We start from the raw sequence: 17,303 nt of genomic DNA on the forward strand, positions 1-17,303 counted from the left end.
AAAGAACTTTTACAAGATGGAAATAACTTTTTTTCTAAAGAGTGAGTTATTAAGTTTTACTTGTTACTTGAAATAATTTAAAGATATTGCAGGGAACTTTTAAACTACTTAAAAAAGTTAAAGCAAGTTTTTAAAGGGGCAATGAGTTGGGCAGGACCTCCACTGACCGAATGTAAAATCCAGAATATAAGTCCCATTGATACATAAAAGTTTCCACCCCCTTATATATTTGACCCTTTTAGTGATTTTATAAAATCAGTCAAGGTCAGAATAATTTGCCTTTTCAAACAAAAAAAAATCAAAATCTCACAGTGAAAACAGATTCTACAAAGCAATGTCAAATAAAAATATGTAATGTAAAATAAGTGCCTGCATAAATCTTCACCCCCTTCAAGTCAGTATTAAGTATGTAGATGCACCTTTGTCTGCAATCACAGCACTGTCTGTGTGGAAAAGTCTCAATCACACTTTCACATCTGGACACTGCAATTTCACCCTCATTCTTCTTTGCAAAGCTGCTCAAGCTTTGTCAGGTTGCATGAGGATCTGATGAGAATAGCCCTTTTTAAGTCCTGTCAAAAATACTCAGTTGGATTGAGGTCTGGATTTTGATTCGGTCTCTCCAGAACATTCACCTCTGAACCATTTCTATATAGCAGCCACTCTATGCTTCAGGTCCCTGTCTTGTTGGAAAAGAAATTAGAACTTGTTAAAAGATGTTGCCACTGGTCTGGTAGGTTTTGCACTGATTCCACCATTGTTTTGAGCAGTGGATGGCCAACAACGAATGCAGCCATTTTATTCATAATGTTGGCATGTGTCTTAGCAATTTATAGCGGTTTAATGGTTGTACCAGCTAATTTTACAATAAAAAATTGGTGTCAAAAGTGCATCTTATTGTATATCTTACAGTAAGTCAGTGTTTCGTATCTATTCTATATCAACATCCTGTGACTTTTGATCTAAGATAGCTTTTAATTTCCAGAAATATATATAAATTTTTCAACATTTCATTAAAAATACATTTGCAGAGTGACTACCATGCCCATTTTTTAATTTTTTAATGAAAAAAAGATAAATATTATTTTTGGGATTTTATCAGTCCCCAAATATTTTCACTTAGTGAAACTAAAAATGTTTTTTTTTTTTTTTTTTTTTTTTTTACTAATATATGATAAAGTGATAAAGATAAAGATTTGGATACAAAAAGCTGGATGAAAATGCATCTAAACACTCATCACCCTCTTGTTTCTCTTTGAAATGCATGAACCTAAACAACCAGTAGAGTCACATTCCCACATCAGGTCATACTGAGTCATCATTCTTTTAGTCTTTTGAAATAATCAGTTGATCGGTTTTAACAAATTGCCACTAAGATAACTGTTATTTTGAACTTTCAGCCAGCAAAATCCTGACTCATTGCCTCTTTTGTTCAGACCGTTTAAGACAGAAATCCTTCATGACTCCTTCAGAGTTAGAAAAAGCATTTCTGCTCTCTGCCTTGTGAATTGCTTGTCCTGCTTCTCTTTTTAATCTAACAAAAGAGAAGCAGGCAGTGGTTGTTTCATAAAATGGAGACTGTTGATTATGCTACTGTGTCTTTAACTTGGTGCCCTGTGTGTCATGTCTGCTTCTGTGCCGTTAGCATCCCAGCATATGACACTATGAACAGGTTCCCACGGGCCTCGGCTCCTCCGAGGCACATTGACTGGTGACAGAGAGCCTGCTCTGGCTCCTGAAAGGTACTGGAAACCAATGCCGTTGTCCTCCCTTTTACTGACACAATTTAATTTCTTTTTCTTAATTTTATTTTTTCTTTTGCACAGCTGTCATCACGGTCCACTGTTTGTCTTCTGCTGCCACAGTCTTTCACTCCCTCCTTTGTTTTAATTTATGTCTGCATATATTTTATATTCTCATCTAATTTAAACCTCTAACACTTCTTTACAGCTTGTTTTAGTGCTTTTCTGCTCACTGGAAAACCATCATGGTGAGAAATGCTAATTTTGGAATTGCTAACGAACCGTAAATGTCTCCTTGGTATTTATGTGTGACTACTTGTGATTGCTGAGTCAGTGTGCTGTAGAGGAGAGACGCTGAATGTGCTTATTCCCTCCTGTTTTATTTCTGTGTGGACGCTTGTGAAGATGAAAATGATTTGGTGCCAAAAATGCCACATTTACAAAAGAGTTGGTAGCTGTTCTGACCATAGAGGCCCTTTGTGGACACACATCATACATTTGATTTTACTCTGTTTTCCCGTGATAGCAGGTACAGTTCTAGAGATTTGTCCTCGGCGTGTGTGAAAACATAGAATGCTTCAGAGACCTTGCAGAGACTGTACATGTCCTAGGTAGGACTCTTAACTTGCTGATTGAGGAGGCTGAAACATTGAGAACGCATGTTTTCTGAGCCAAAAATAAGTTCCAGGCATTTGGGGGTTCCTTGGATGCTAACACTGAATCTCTGTCTGTGAATGGAGAGAGCATGGAAGTTGTAGAGCCGTTCACCTACCTTGGCAGCATAATCTATTGATCCGCTGATTGCAAGGCTGGGATCAACTGCAGACTTGGACTCGTGTAAGGGGCGACGGGTTTACTAAGCAAAACAGTGTGGCGTTCTTGGTATCTGATTACCTATCCATCCATCCTCTATACCGCTTATCCCACTGGGGGCGTGGGGGGGATTGGAGCCTATCCCAGCTGTCATTAGGGAGAGGTGGGGTACACCCTGGACTGGTCGCCAGTCAATCGCAGGGCTGATATACAGAGACAAACAACCAGGTATTCTCACACTCACTACTATGGCCAATTTAGAGTGATCAGTTAACCTAATGAGCATGTCTTTGGTGGTGGGAGGAAGCTGGAGTATCCAGAGAGAACCCAGGTGTGCACGGGGAAAACATGCAAACTCCCCACAGAAGGACCCTGACCGGTAAGCAAACCAGGGACCTTCTTGCTGTGAGGCAACCCCTGCGCCACCATGCAGCCCTGGTATCTGATCATGTGGACTAAAATCAGTGTCTTTTGGTCCTTGGTCTTCCCAGTCTTGCTATACTCTTGTGAGGCCTGGGCGTTTACTGATGACCAGAGGCGTCGGTGGACTACTTTGTGACAACTTCTCTCGGTGCATCTTCGGAATCATTGGCAAGACCTTGTATCTAATGGTGACACGCTCAGGAGAAGGAGAATGGGAAGGGACAACTACCTGAAATGGGAAAGGCCGCTGCGCTTTTACGGGTACTTGCTGTGCTTCCCTGGGCCTGATTCAGCACACCAAATACTGGGTATGCCCAGGACCGGGTGGGCTGGTCCAGATACAGTGTGGGTCATGGAGGGCTCAGCTCGGAAGATACCTGGAGAGATGGCCCAGGCACAGGCCATTACAATGGCACGCAGGAGGCCAGAGCAGTACAGGACCAAGGTTGAAGTTGTGAAGTACCGAACCAGCACATGCTCCCATTTCTGACCTAACGTAGTACATCCAAACAAGGTGGTTCATTGGAAGAAACCATAAAACAAACACAGAACTACTGCCTAGCTGTTACACCCACCTGTGTATATAATTACCAGAAGTACAGTAATGCATGAAGAAAAATGGCAGGGATGGTCTCTGTGGTGGTATGATTGGCAGAAATCTTAAAAACAAGGGATGAACCTAAGGCCCATTGACTTTTACCTTTGAACCCCAAAACCAAACAGGCCATCCTTGAGCCAGATTAAAGCTTTTTGCAAGACTAAAGAAAAGTCCTTTAAGTGTTCTTGAGGTACTGTGTTCACAAAGAAAGCAATGAACACCTCTGACCTCAAAACTTGAATTAGTTTGCTCAAAATTTGAAGAAAACCCTTGAAGAGTTATTGAGATATTGCATTCACAAAAGTGGCCTAGATGGACGCACAGACGACCCAAAAACATAATGCCTTTGGCCTTGGCTATTGCTCACACAGAGTTACAAAAACACAAAATGAATGGAGAAAAACAAAATTAAAACAGCCGAAATGGAGGTATCATGTTATTCAAATTAATATTGCAGAGCAGTCAGGGCTCTGTGCAGTATGAGGTAGCAGGCTGACTTCAACGTGTCCTTCTAATGAAGATATGAAATGGCAACAGGGACGAACAATTGTTTTTTAAAATTTTCACCTTTGCGTAAGGGACTCTGTGTCATTGTCCTGACAGCAAAAGCAGAAAGCGATGATTCCATGGATGGCTGTGGTCTTTGGAATTTTTGCCTTGCTAGCATTTATCCACAGGGTCTGTCTGTGCAGGATTCCAGCATGCCCATCGCTCCAATTCTAGTCAATTATTGTTTTTTTTAAAGCACACAACATAATCCATCCCCAGCATGTTTCAGAAGAGCCCCTCTGCTTTTCTCTGCTGGACATGCATGTAAAATCAATTTTGATTGAGCAGCTTTTAGCATGAATCAAGCTGAACAGAGCCCAAGTAAGAGGTCTTACATGAGAAAGCACAGAGCATTCAGCACCGGGTAAAGACTGCTGATTACTACATCGCTATGTCAACTTTATATCAAAACATGAAGGACCAGCAAATCAGCATCAAACAGGCACAAGAAACTCCAGCTTCAGACTGCAGATCTCATACAACCCTCCTTTCAGAACACCACTGTAAGACACCGCCTTGGCCAGAACAGAAACACATGCTAAAACTTTCTCAATAAAATCAAAATTAACTTCCATTTGGGGTTTGGGTAGAGCTTAATGAAGGGGTTAGAATACCGAAAGTTAAAAGTCAAAAACTTGACCTGCATAACCTAATTACAAAACATTTAATAAAGCCACACAGCTAACATAGCTAAGGCAGCTAATGTAGCTAAGGCAGCTAATGTAACTGAGGCTAAAGCTAATGTAGCTTTGTAAGCTTCTGTTGTAAGAAGTCCCGCCCCTTCTTGATTTTGATTGGCAAGTGAGGGAGAAGTGTCATTGATGAGCGCAGCGCTTTTTCAGAAGTTGTAAGGGTGCTTTTTCCGCCCAGGGTGCTAAGCACCCAGAATGCTACTTTGGTTTTGAATTAAAAATGAGCGCTGCCAGTGCTAAGAAAGCCGGCTATGGACACAGGCCTCATTTGTCTATGGTATTTATTTCTCAGTTTTGTAATAACGTAGCTTAGCTACATTAGCATAGCTACGTAACCTTAAACTACATTAGCTTAAGCTAACAAAGCCAAAGTGAGCCACCATTTGCGCAACTACCAGTACTTCTAAAACAGGTCTGAATTAGACCTCTGACCTTTATTCTGTTTTATTTATGAAATGCTCCTGAGTCTGTAATGTTCCAACGTAGTTATTTCTTTAAAGTAACTCTTAGACTTTGTTCATGAATTCATTTGAATTGAAAAAAAGCTTCTGAAACGTTGTATCTGCACATTGCATCACTTTTGTTGCGGGTCTCATAGAGGTCTGCAAGAGGGGGCATCTGAGATCTGCGGTCTGCAGCCAGACCCCTCTCAACAGCCAAAGCAACTTCTTGTTCTGGGCTGGACTGCTTTAGAAATGGATCCAGGGGGTGACGGTGCATGCCATCAGAGGAAGCGAAACATGGCAAAGATGGATCGCAGCTCATACAGAGCCTATGGGGGTTTAAGAGCTCAGATGTCTGACTGGCTTTCTGTTGTAATGAGACGGTTGAGTTTGTTTCCTGCTGGTGATTTTCAAGTTGAACTACTTTGGAAAGCTTTGCCTTGTATTTGACACTCGGGTACTCAAACATGAGAGGATCTTTAATGTCTCCCCATGACAAATGAATTTCTTGAAGTGTTTCTAGAATAGACCTGAGCTTTACTTTACTTTATTGTGAAAAATCTGAGTAAAATAAAATGTATGGATGCATGTTCTGGTAAGGCTTCTGCAATGACCAGATTAACTGGGAAATGTACTTTGAATTTGCTTGAGTAATTTTAATTATATGGTGCAGAATGCTGTACAATACATGATATTGGTAACTCTGTGCTGCTTTTCCTCTGTCCAAATCCCGTTTTAGCTCTTTACAGTTGAATACACTTGTACTGAAGTGAATAATGAAGAATTTTGCCCAGAGCATCATATAGATCGATTATTAAAAATTATTGTATTGAGAAAACTTGATTTAAAAAAATGTTGAGGATGTACTTGTGAAAAAATCAAATTGTAGTTACATAGTTATTTGTTGTGGATGTACTGAATGTCCTGAAATGTAAAGTTACAGATTATGAATAATGATATACAGCATTTTATAAGACTTCATCATAATATAGGAAAAAGAAATCCATCACTCCCAAAGGAAACATATGAGAAGCACCGTTTTTGCAGTGCTTATTTTATAATGAATATATTCGTTAAAAGCACCAAGCAGTCTTTGAAAGCCTCTGTGGAGCTTCATTAAAGCATGAGCAGCTGATCTATGTGTTTTCACATCCCAGTCAGAGCCACATTAATCTCCTGGGCCATTAAAAGAGGGAGAAAAAAACAGCAGAGAAGGTTTTGAAAATTTACTTCAATATTTAAAAACTAACTCTTTTTCTCCAATGTTTGCCTTCCCAGTGCCCTCGAAAACTGGAACTAAAAAACACTGCAGTAAGTCTGACTTCTTGCATTTTTAGATTTCAGTACTTGCTATTTGGTTGAACCTGTTGCAATCAATCCTGCAGCAGAATGTGGCCTGTTTGCTGGATCAATAAGAAGGAACACAAAGCCTTAGAGCCATTGTTGTTGAGATGTCCATTTAACAAGTAATTTAGCCTCTTATTGATTCTGAGAATCTAATTTTCCCCCAAAACAAGTGGGAAAAGTTGGCTTAATGAGACTCTGCTTTGATTTTGCATTTTAAAGCAGTTTTACCCAAAGGAGGATTTTTAGCACCGTGAAAAGGCTGATGAATATTTTAAAGATAATGAAAACTCTTTGGCCAAGTTGATTTGAATTGGAATGAAGTGAGAATGCTTTGGTCATTTGTTTGTTTTTATTTCCTTTTGGATTGAACAAACAAGATTTATGTGAGTGGTCTTTCATGGAAATGTTAAAAAATCAAATCAAGTGGCTCTTTAAAACTCTAATGATGCACTATGACATTCATTAGAGAAAAAGATAGAAAAGTAAGTAAAATTGAAGTACGCAGAATAAAGGGGGGGCTGGGGTGGAGGAGGGTTGCAAAATGCAGCTTGAAGAGGGAGCAGCAAAGCGAAGCCAGGCTAGAGCAGTTTAAATGTGTCCAGTTAGTCAATAGAATCAGCTGGTCGTCAGCAGATGAGGACTTGTATAACATCAGCTGATCCCAATTTTATGTCTTGACTCTGTAACCTGCCTGAACTAAAGCTTTACACTCGATTTAATCCGCTGGGTTGTTGTGAAATAAACAGCTTAATGAGCCTTAATTCTTTATCTCATTAATATTAAGCACTACTAAGCATCAAAGTTTCATAATATCAATGTTGGTCCTGCAAATTCTGATTAAAACTCTACATTTGTTCCTTTCATGTAAGGGATCATGGCTTAGTTGTAGAGCCAGCCCACTCCCAACCAGAAAATCAAGGGTCCAATACAATCTCAAGTCCATTTACCATTTAAATTTTAGTAACCCAATTCTAATTATCTAACTGAGATGCCCTACCATTTGTAATAATACGACCCTCAGGCCAAAAAACATTCAAACATTGTGGCCCTCTTGACAACCAAAGTTGCCCATCTCTTGCCTAAACCATATTTGCCCTAATCTGACCAAGTTGTTTCAATGCATAACTCTGAAAAAAATGTTGACTGCTAAAAAATAATCATGGGACTAAAATACTTACGCTAATACAAAGAATCACAGTTTTTGGTTCACTCAGGACATAAGACGTAGTATAAAGGGGAGAAAAATAACTGTATATTTAGCTGATGATTTAGAAGATTTAGATGTCTTTTAAAATTTCCTTGGACTGAATTCATTTACTATTTCACAAACTGCACAGTGGCTGGTTTTTCACATTCTTTGTTTAATACCTACCTTTCTTCTCTGTCTTGAAGCTGTTCTTTTCACAACCCACAAAGACGAAGCAGAAGACGCTCCATGTTAGATGGTTTCATTGTAGCAGAAAAACAACACAAAGCTCTCTGGATGTTTTTATCCATCGATCAACTCAACCTCAACCAGGCGGATCACAGCCTACAATATCTTTTCCTTCGTCACTTCACAAAACTCTGCCGGCAGGACATCAAACTTTTCTCTCTCAGCGTCAATCTGAGCCAGGCTTGTTCTGCATTTCTCTTCTTTTTATTATTTTATAAAGACTGCTGTGTCTGCGTTTACATTTGTTCAGACACAAAACCTAAGCTGAAAGCGCATTCAGCAAGAAGACATGACAGTAACTCATAATGCCTGTTCATTTCACTGGTTTATACTTAAGAAGACTGAAAGGTAACGGGGAAGCTGTTTTTCCTGCACTTGGATGGACATCTCATGTTCAGCACAAGCTTAATAGTCGAAGATGGACCGGACCTGTCTATACACCTGCAAGGAAAGTTGCAAAGTCATATGGAACATGATTTTAAAAGCTCTTTTTGTTAAAGACAGGACATCCTTTTTAACTGATTGTGTGAGTTGGTAAAAAAGTGTGGTACATATATTGGAGAAAATGCAGGAGCAGGTGGTTCCAAGGTGGATTTCAATAGGAAGAAAAAGCTTTGCTTTTAAAAAAAAATGTTTACAGTATTTTAGACATCCAGAGCTTGAATGGTTTTGGGCGAATTGCAAATGACTGGTTAGTTGCCTTTCAGAAGTATGTGTTGGTTCAGCATATTGTAATATTTGCTCTGTCTCACAGGGAAAATACACCCATCAATTCTAGACTACAAATCTGTCATACACTTTGTGCAAGGTCTTCACTTTCTGCATTTCCCAGAATAAATATGTCTTAGATGTTTATCCCTTAAAGTAAGATTAATTTATAGTGAAATCATGTTGCTAAGTTCTTAGTCTGCTGAGGTTGATTTTTATTGACCATTTAACTCTGAAAACAGTCAAAATGAAGCACAATTTTAAACATGCATAAAAGCATCAGTGGATAACTGATTTTTTGAGTGTGGCTAAATTCTAGTCCTGCTGGAATTGATGCTCTGTGCAAGTTAACATCCACATATCTGCTCTGAATAAGCTTACTTTTTAGTTCAGTGAAGCAGTTTTACACCAGTTTAACCTGACACATCCTTCTCATAACAGTTTTCCCATTTTCCAGGCCACAATACTGCCAAATCGTACGCTACATGACAGTCGTGCTATGTGTTAACTGTAAGAGTAGAGCTTCAGGGCAATGGCAGTTGCCATTATTCTGAGCTACAGTGGCTATTAGTGGCGGGTGCTTGTGGTACAGTTTAGACAGACAATGGATTAACTGAGAACAAATATCAATAACTTGTTTAACTGACTAGTTAATATGGGGCTGACTAGTGAGGGTGCAGATTTAAACTGTTTAGACAGTTTATATTGGGCAAAGCATATCCTTATTGTATACCAAAGAGGAAAATGGTTAATTGGAATTTTTTTCACACCTACATATTTGAAAACATATTCTAAAAAAATGTCACATGACCAATTTAGAGATCATCATCATCACCAGCTCTCATTTTGCATTATTACAGGAGTAGTGGAAACACTTGGGTGGATTTTCCCTTTGATTCACACAATCCAGTCAGAGCATAACTTCTTAAAATGTTGCTTTTCCTGACAAGAGTGTCAGTCTAGATTTTTCTATAGGTAATAAAATGTTTAACACAAGGTATCATTTTGAGTTGACTAACAAAACATTTTTACTGATTTCTTTCTTGCTTTTATAGAGGAGAAATTCTTTTCTCAAGCCAAATTGTTTGTCCTTTTTCTTTCTTTTTTTTTTTTTTTTTTTTTTAACCGTAGGTCTCAGGTCTTTAGCAGTCTGTTATTTTTGTGCTTATGTTTTGTTTCTGCTTTTTAATACCCCCAGAGTAGCTATTGATACATTTAAAAACAATAGAACAAGTGAATGTACTCAAGAGCTATTTTGATTTGTGTTACTTGATGCTGTTGACTGAGAAAAATGCTGAACTGTACGACTAACACATTTGACATGCCAATCCAGATCCATCTCGCCTCCATGTTTACAGGTTAGCTTAGCTTCAGCTGCTGTGGAGATGATTTTCATGTGACAATCCATTCATGGGACAAGTGAGCTCTCGCAATCATTAAAACAAAATATTTGAAATTTTCATGTTGGAAACAGTTCATGGTAATGAAGCATATTGTGAAAAAATGTCCATCTTAACATTTTAAGTTTTGAAATAACATATCTAGCTAGCTAACAGTCTGCTGTGTCCCTGATCACATACTTCTGTACTAAATACTAAATATTTTGAGTATGCATAGTTCATTAAAACTAGCCAACTCAAAAACATTCAAGAATTGAGTGCCGAACATTGGAAACCCTATGAATGCCATATTGGTGATGTAGCAGATGTTGTACTGTTAGCATGCTAGCACGCTAGCTAACGTCAGCATCCGCTTGCAAGGTAACGTATTATTAGCAATGGCAGCATTTCAGTAAAAAAAACAAAAAAAACAAAAGGCATTCAAGGAAATTGGTGTTTTTTCAAGCCAATAATGTAAGATATGAGTAAAAAAGAAGAAGAAAACAGAGGTGGTTAGACTGTTGTCACTCCCTTTTAGTGCAAAACATCAGTGTTTAATTTGAGACAATACTAACCTGGTGTGATTAAGTGTTGTGTTTTGCATTTAATTGTACTATAATACTATATACTAACAGAATTATGTGATTTCAGACACACAGTAAGATTAAGCTAGCACATGATAGCAAAAAAGCTAGCCCGCTGTTTACTTCCTGAAACATTTTACTTTTCTAAAAAAGTAATCAAAGCCTAGATTAGAAAATAAGATAAATCAGTCTATAAGCTAAATGGAAAGAAAATTTTCATACAGTTTGGTTTTAAGAATTATCTCGATGCTAAATTATTAGCATCAAAGTTTTCATTTAATCGAACTAAAGCAGCTGATTGGTATTGAAAAATCTTCACCTAAGCCTTCTATTTGTAACAGTTCATAAATTTACATTACTATGTCAAAGTAATTTCATGTATCAGGGTTTATAATTTGAATAGCTAAAGCTTGATCTAGGCTAGCTAGTAGCCTTACCACAACCAGAAAGCTAAAACTCTTGTTCTACATGGTGACCAGTATAGAGCACTGTTTTATGTCTTTGTGGTATTAATATCTCAAAAATGTTCCCGATTGTCAGGTTAACATATCTTTAGTGTAAATTTCAAATTGACTTCAGCTAGCCTAAGATCAGCTGACTGTGTGTTTACTACTTAACTAAAAAAAAAAAAAAAAAAAACAGCTTTCTTGTGAGATGGACATTTTTAAGCTCATCTGTGTGCTCACTTTGACAGGACTATCATTGTTTGCTTGTCTGAGTCTGGATGTGACCAATCTTGAGAAAGGTATGATTTTACTAAGTGCTTATACTAGGTGTTGTGGTATTCGAACCCTGGACGGATGTCGTTAGGACGGACTGGTTTTTAACTGTGGTGCTCTGAGATGGGCATTGATGGAGCTGACAAAAAGATGCTTTTATTTGTGGAGGCGAAAGAGACTGTAAAAATTGTGAATAAACTATGAAATCCAATTAAGTGTTTTGAATTTTTCATGTTTGTTTACATGCAAGTGCTTTTTAATGCAGCCAATTCGTGTCCGTCAGAAACAGGACTTTCTTGACTCGGCTTTAAGCTCTTGAAGAGACAGTTTGGACACATTTTTAGCTTTAATACAAATTGAACATGGGTTTTGGTAAAGGAGAAACAAAACATGTGAGGAGTAAAATGCTACAAAAGAGGGCAATTAAAGCCCATTAAATAAGAGTATATGAATATGAACAATGTGCCAACGTATAGAAGTCTTTAATGTGACCTGTGCATGTTACATAAAAATGCAACATGAGGTGTAGTGCTCATGGTGTATCTTCAGACTTTAACACAACACTGCACGTTCTTATGTGGTACTGCCACAGCTGGCCTGAGCCCACTTGGTTGTGTTACTGGTCAGCTATTTTCAATAAGAGATGATTATCATCTTCCATAAGCTCCGTTCTGAGGTTTTCTCAGGCACCAAACATTATGTGAATGAACACCACCAAGCTAACCACATGCCTACTGACTCTGTCTTCTAACTAAGCTTGTATAAGAGACAGATGAGAGCCAAGCAGGTCAAAAACAGAAGCAGTGGTTGAGGCGAAAATCCTTTCACTGTGTTTATTTGCAAATGGTGTCTTGAAACGGTGATTTCCAGGATATAGTACAAACTGCACATTACTGTACAGTATGTATGCTCCATATTTAGCTTGATGGTTGCAGACATACAATAACAAAGCCAGCAGGAGTCCAATGCACTAACAACAAGCATGTTATGTAGAGAAAAGAATTCACAAATTTGAATGCCTGTTACTTTAATAAGCAAAGTTAACAGGTATAGAATAACCAGAGAAAATGGAACATATCTTGCTCACTAAAGAAAAAATATGTAACTCCACCTTAAAACTGTGGATTCCAAATTGATTTGAATGTATGTTTACTTTCAGGGAGGATAATGGTGTCTGCTCCTTTATTAGCATCCTGATCACCTGCTTCAGCACTATGTAACTTTGGCAGCAGACTGAGTTCTCTTGTGAGATGCGCACATGGCTTTGTGACACAAGTTCACACATCAGCATACAGCTTAAAGGGAGTCTGTTAGCCAAGAAAAGAAAAATAGATTATAAACAGATCTTTACTCAAAATTAGGCTGTATCATCAATGTTGTTACTGTTGATACTACTTGGGGAGAAAGAGACGGTAGCCATGATCGTGGTTTAGCTGGAGTGACTACATGCCTGTAAACCAGGCCTATTCAATTAGCGGCCCGTGGGCCACATGTGGCCTGGAACCATCCTCAAAGTGGACCAGCCTGTGTTCAAGCCAGGGATGCAGAGCGCATCCTGTTTTGCAAGTTTTCATAAATTCCCACAGTATTTCAGACCGTGAGTGCAACACTCCGCGTAGCCTAGCAACAGTCTACCTACAATGCACTGCGTTGTTTTGAAGCATGGCACGCTGACTGATGTAGTATGTAACATATTGAGTATGAAAAATGTCCTTTACAACTGTAGCTACAACTGCAAATTTAGTTTTTATGTACTTTAGGATATACCTGGGAAAGATGTGACCAAATGATTATATTCAGAATTTCATTTCATTTTTTCATTCTATTTATTTTATTTTTATTCAAGTGAAAAAAACATTTCTACTACCTCAGGTTATGTTCAAATACAGCTCTGTTGTGTTTTTATGCACTTTTTGATGTGCTTTTGTCATGTTGCCAAATTTAAAAGGGAGACTGAATAAAAAGCGCATATTTTTCATCAAATTGATCTAAATTTATATCTGTATTGGTTTGAAATTTGACACTACAAGCTGCTTACTGGGTGCCAAACATATCTGGCCCGGTTGATTAGTGTCAACACAGCTATATTGGCAGTTTTATCAGAACTGGACATTTCTTTATCAAAAGAAGAGCAAAGAAACCAAACTTTTCTTGGTGGAAAAGATGTGTCTGCTCTTCTCACGACAGGCCTTGGCGAGAATTTGATTTACTAACTGGCTCCACTGATAGTGAACAATGATAACAGCTGCCTGTCAAGCATGGTGGAGTAAGTGGAGCCATTCAGCTATGGACTATAGACATCATGGCAACAGTAAAATCCAAATGTAAGCAGTTGCTGAACAGACTTTAGGTGCTTGGAGAGTTATAATTGCACAAAATCTGCTAATATTACTGTACCTTGTCAGTCCACATGGTTCTTTCGCTACTCACAGTCTTTGCAGGGTTTGCCACCCTCTGTCAACAAACACATGAAGGAGATGGTGTTCACACAATGTGTGTTTTAGGAAAGTACACTAAGAGACTGTCAGTGAGCCAGAGCACACCCAGTGGAATTCTACCTGATGTTGCTTAAACTATGTTGGAATATTACTGGATATATAGCTATTTATTTCTAAATCTGTTGTAACACTTTATGATATATACACACTTTTAGCAATAATAAAGGATCAGTAAATACTTGACCCATCATCTATACAGCTTATTGAATCTTTATGTCATTTATTAACTTAGCTCAACACTTTATTAATTCAGTAACGCATCTGGCACATTTATTCAAACTAAGTTATCTTGTTATTTACAAAATGGCTGTTCACAAATATACCACATGTTAAATACCACCAAAAAGTTTGATTCTCAGGAATCTGACCATGTTAACCATTCCAGGATAAAACCATCACAGCAGCTCACCATTAGAAGCTCTCCTGATTATAATATTCTATCACAAACTGTCCTGCTGCATCAGAAAGAGTCCCCACATTCTAAATCCAGTCAAACATTTAGACAGAGAACGTGATTATATCCACAAAGATATATCCAACATGTCATTCCCGACTCTGATTTCCCACTCCATTCACTATCCTCTCTAATAAAGGCATAAAAACCCCAAAATAAATCCTTGAAACAAAACAGTGTTTCCAAATCATTTTAATTATTTGGGCTTCACATTTTCTCAGCTTTGGTGCTAATGGTGCTTCAGGATGTTTTTGAATTAATGATTTTATAATAGTTTATTTATGAATCTGCTTAATACTTTGGCTTCACAAATTCTCAGCTTTAATCCCTTAAATGCCTTCTTCTAATGCAATAAATTTTTTAATCGCTACTTCATTGTTTATTGAAGGATTTATTTCTTTCCTTACTAGCATTTGTATTTAATAAGAATACAGAGAAATCCACAATGTACAAAGGAATGTGGAAAAACAAGCAACAAACACAACATAAAAGCAAAAAATTATAGCCTTTTTGGACAGGTTAGTCTGGTCCAAAATGCAATTTGGTATGCAAATTAAGGCTGCAGAAATGTGAGACTGAAATTAGGAAATATGCCAAGCAGATGAGCGTCATATGAATAAAATAAAGAGCAACCACAGTGTACAAAGGATTTTACACAATAAGGTGACAAATGCAACATAAAAACAGACATGACAGTCTTTTTGAGAGGGTTAATGGAGGTCCAAACAGTGTTTTGATGTGAAAATTAAGGCTACAAAGTTGTGAGACTTAAAATAAATGTATTTCCTTACATCATAAGTGAATGTAATCTTTGTCTTCCAGGCAGCATATATTTGGAAGATACTGAGAAGAGTATCACACACACGATTGGACACCATATTCTGCATTTAAACAGCTTGCAACTTACATCAGACAAAGTGTGCTGCAATCTCGAGGGAACACAAGCACCGAGGGGATGGAGGGGGAAATGCTTTAATAAGAAACTCAGCTAGTCTTGTTTAAGCAAAAGATGAGAGTGCAGCTTAAGGAATTACTTGTGTTTAATATACTACATTGACTTAGAACACCCTACAATTCTTTTCACCCAGTTTAGAAAAGCTAAATTTGTTCCAGATACAATGACCACTCACAGTGGTACCTTTTCTCCAAAGGAGCCTCTCTATAAGACCACTTTAGACATTTTCTACCCTGCCCAGCTCTATATTTAGCCTTGTTGACAGCTCTAGCCCTGTCTTGGTCTTATACAGCAATTTCTTGTACTTTTCCTAAACTTGGTGAGCCATGTGTGACTGACTTCTACTCACGTTTCCTTGTGGTTGGGAGGTCTAATTGTGTTTATGTTTGGAGGAAAATGATAGGCTTCACTGCGTCATCCTGAGCACTAACTGCGTTTTAAAACAAGCAACAACTTGAAGCCTGCTGGAGACATGAGTTTACATGGGCATATATTTGCAGACATACTTGTTTTTAATTGGGATGCCATCAGGAAACAGGGAAATGACAGAAAACTATGATGTTTGTATGAGTACAAAAACCCTCAGGCAACACAAATATGCATTGGATTTTTTGCTTTAAATTGCTCTGTAAGATGCCAATTGTCATAATTGAGTTACTGAGGAATTTCTAAATATGTGACGGTTTGTGCTCGTATGATATAACACTAGGAGAAACGTGAGCCCCATGACTTTCTCCACACGTCTACTCTCCTCCTCCCTTAGTAGTTTTGTTTAGTCTCAATGCTTTTTTTGTAATCTGAATTCCATCGTTGTGGGGTTGGCAAATAAATAGCCGGAGGGACTCTCGGCTTGAGCATTTCTACTCTCCTCCTCTCACCATCAGCGTCCTTCTGACACCATGTGCACCAAAGCCGGCCCTCTGCTGCTGCTGCTCCTCGCCTGCTGTGCTTGGTCAGCAGAGTCTCAGAGTACCGGCAGGAGGCAAAGCATCTGGGATAATCCCATCAAATTCAGCACCAAGAGCAAGGACTTGTGCACCATGATTGTCACCGGTCAAGGGGATTACACCAAGCTGAGGGTGTCCTGCCAGAGCAACAAGCGATCCTACTGGTGCGAATACCTGGGCAGGCCTTACACCTGCCGCTCCTACAACAAAAACCCTTATCACTACTTCCTCCAGATGATGTGGGGCCTCAGGAAGCTCCAGAATGCTTGTATGGCGCCGAAGCAGATCAAGCCTCACATGTGCAGAAAGGCAACAAACGAGTCTCACATGGTCTTCTCGTCTGCTTCCTTCTCCCGTCCAGAGGCTTCGACAAGGACAGGAGTGAGACCACCAGTGGCAGCACAGCCTGCAAGATCTCAACCTCGCCCTGCACCTACAAGGCCCAGTTTGACTAGGCATCCTGCTATTCCAAGATACCCTGTAAGAGTGCAGACCCAACGCAGAACAAGTCCAGAACCTACTGCTCCAGCAGTGGAAAGCAATGCGAAGAGGATTGCTCAGATGTACTGCTGGAGGTCCCTTCGTGGCGTCTGCTCCTACATCATTGGTTTGTTTAGGAATTAAGAAAGGTGAGAGTCAGTGAAGGGTCTCTTTTTTAACAAACAGCTTCAAGTTTGTTGTTTCATGGCTAATTTAAGTATTCTGTAGCAGAACAAGTGTTTTCAAATCAATCTGCCTGCAGCATTCATTTGTAAAACTCTAACTTTCAGTCTTTTCTTCCCTTAAAATGTATTAGAAATGCACATAATTTACAAGTGTATATGCATTCTCCTCACAGATTTACAATTCCAATGAAGATTACTTCTGGATGTCTGATTAAAGCAGACCTTGGAGGGAAAAACAAGACCAGACAGTAGAAGAGCTGTAGCGCTCTCTTCAGGCGAAAGGATAGTACTGCTGTCCATCCAAACAAACCTCTCTCACTACATGCATTATCTTCCTCAGAGAACCAGGCTG

The 17,303-nt window shown here is 38.7% G+C and overlaps 2 protein-coding genes across 9 annotated transcripts in view; both read left to right on the top strand.

Annotated features, from left to right (window-relative positions):
* prom1a (prominin 1a) overlaps positions 1 to 11,625 on the top strand; it is a 138,530-nt gene extending 126,905 nt beyond the window's left edge. For 3 of the 8 annotated variants that reach the window (XM_041797624.1, XM_041797625.1, XM_041797626.1), the window contains 2 exons: positions 1,646 to 1,742; positions 8,000 to 11,625. In XM_041797624.1, coding sequence (XP_041653558.1) covers positions 1,646 to 1,715 — 70 coding nt within the window. In that variant the 3' untranslated portion in view covers positions 1,716 to 1,742; positions 8,000 to 11,625. Of the gene's footprint in view, positions 1 to 1,645; positions 1,743 to 1,950; positions 1,991 to 6,538; positions 6,572 to 7,999 lie in introns of all 8 variants that reach the window. The other 5 variants (XR_005992466.1, XR_005992470.1, XR_005992467.1 and 2 more) reach the window with 3 other exon arrangements.
* A 4,613-nt stretch (positions 11,626 to 16,238) lies between these two features.
* fgfbp2a (fibroblast growth factor binding protein 2a) lies at positions 16,239 to 16,910 on the top strand. The gene has a single exon (XM_041796826.1). It carries the CDS (start codon positions 16,239 to 16,241, stop codon positions 16,908 to 16,910), a length of 672 nt encoding a protein of 223 aa, XP_041652760.1.
* The last annotated feature ends 393 nt before the right edge of the window (positions 16,911 to 17,303 follow it).

Source organism: Cheilinus undulatus, linkage group 10, assembly GCF_018320785.1.
Source record: "Cheilinus undulatus linkage group 10, ASM1832078v1, whole genome shotgun sequence".
NCBI lineage: Eukaryota > Metazoa > Chordata > Actinopteri > Labriformes > Labridae > Cheilinus > Cheilinus undulatus.

Excerpts from the sequence above, each read along its gene's own strand:
- fgfbp2a (XM_041796826.1), top strand. The coding sequence starts at position 16,239 with ATGTGCACCAAAGCCGGCCCTCTGCTGCTGCTGCTCCTCGCCTGCTGT.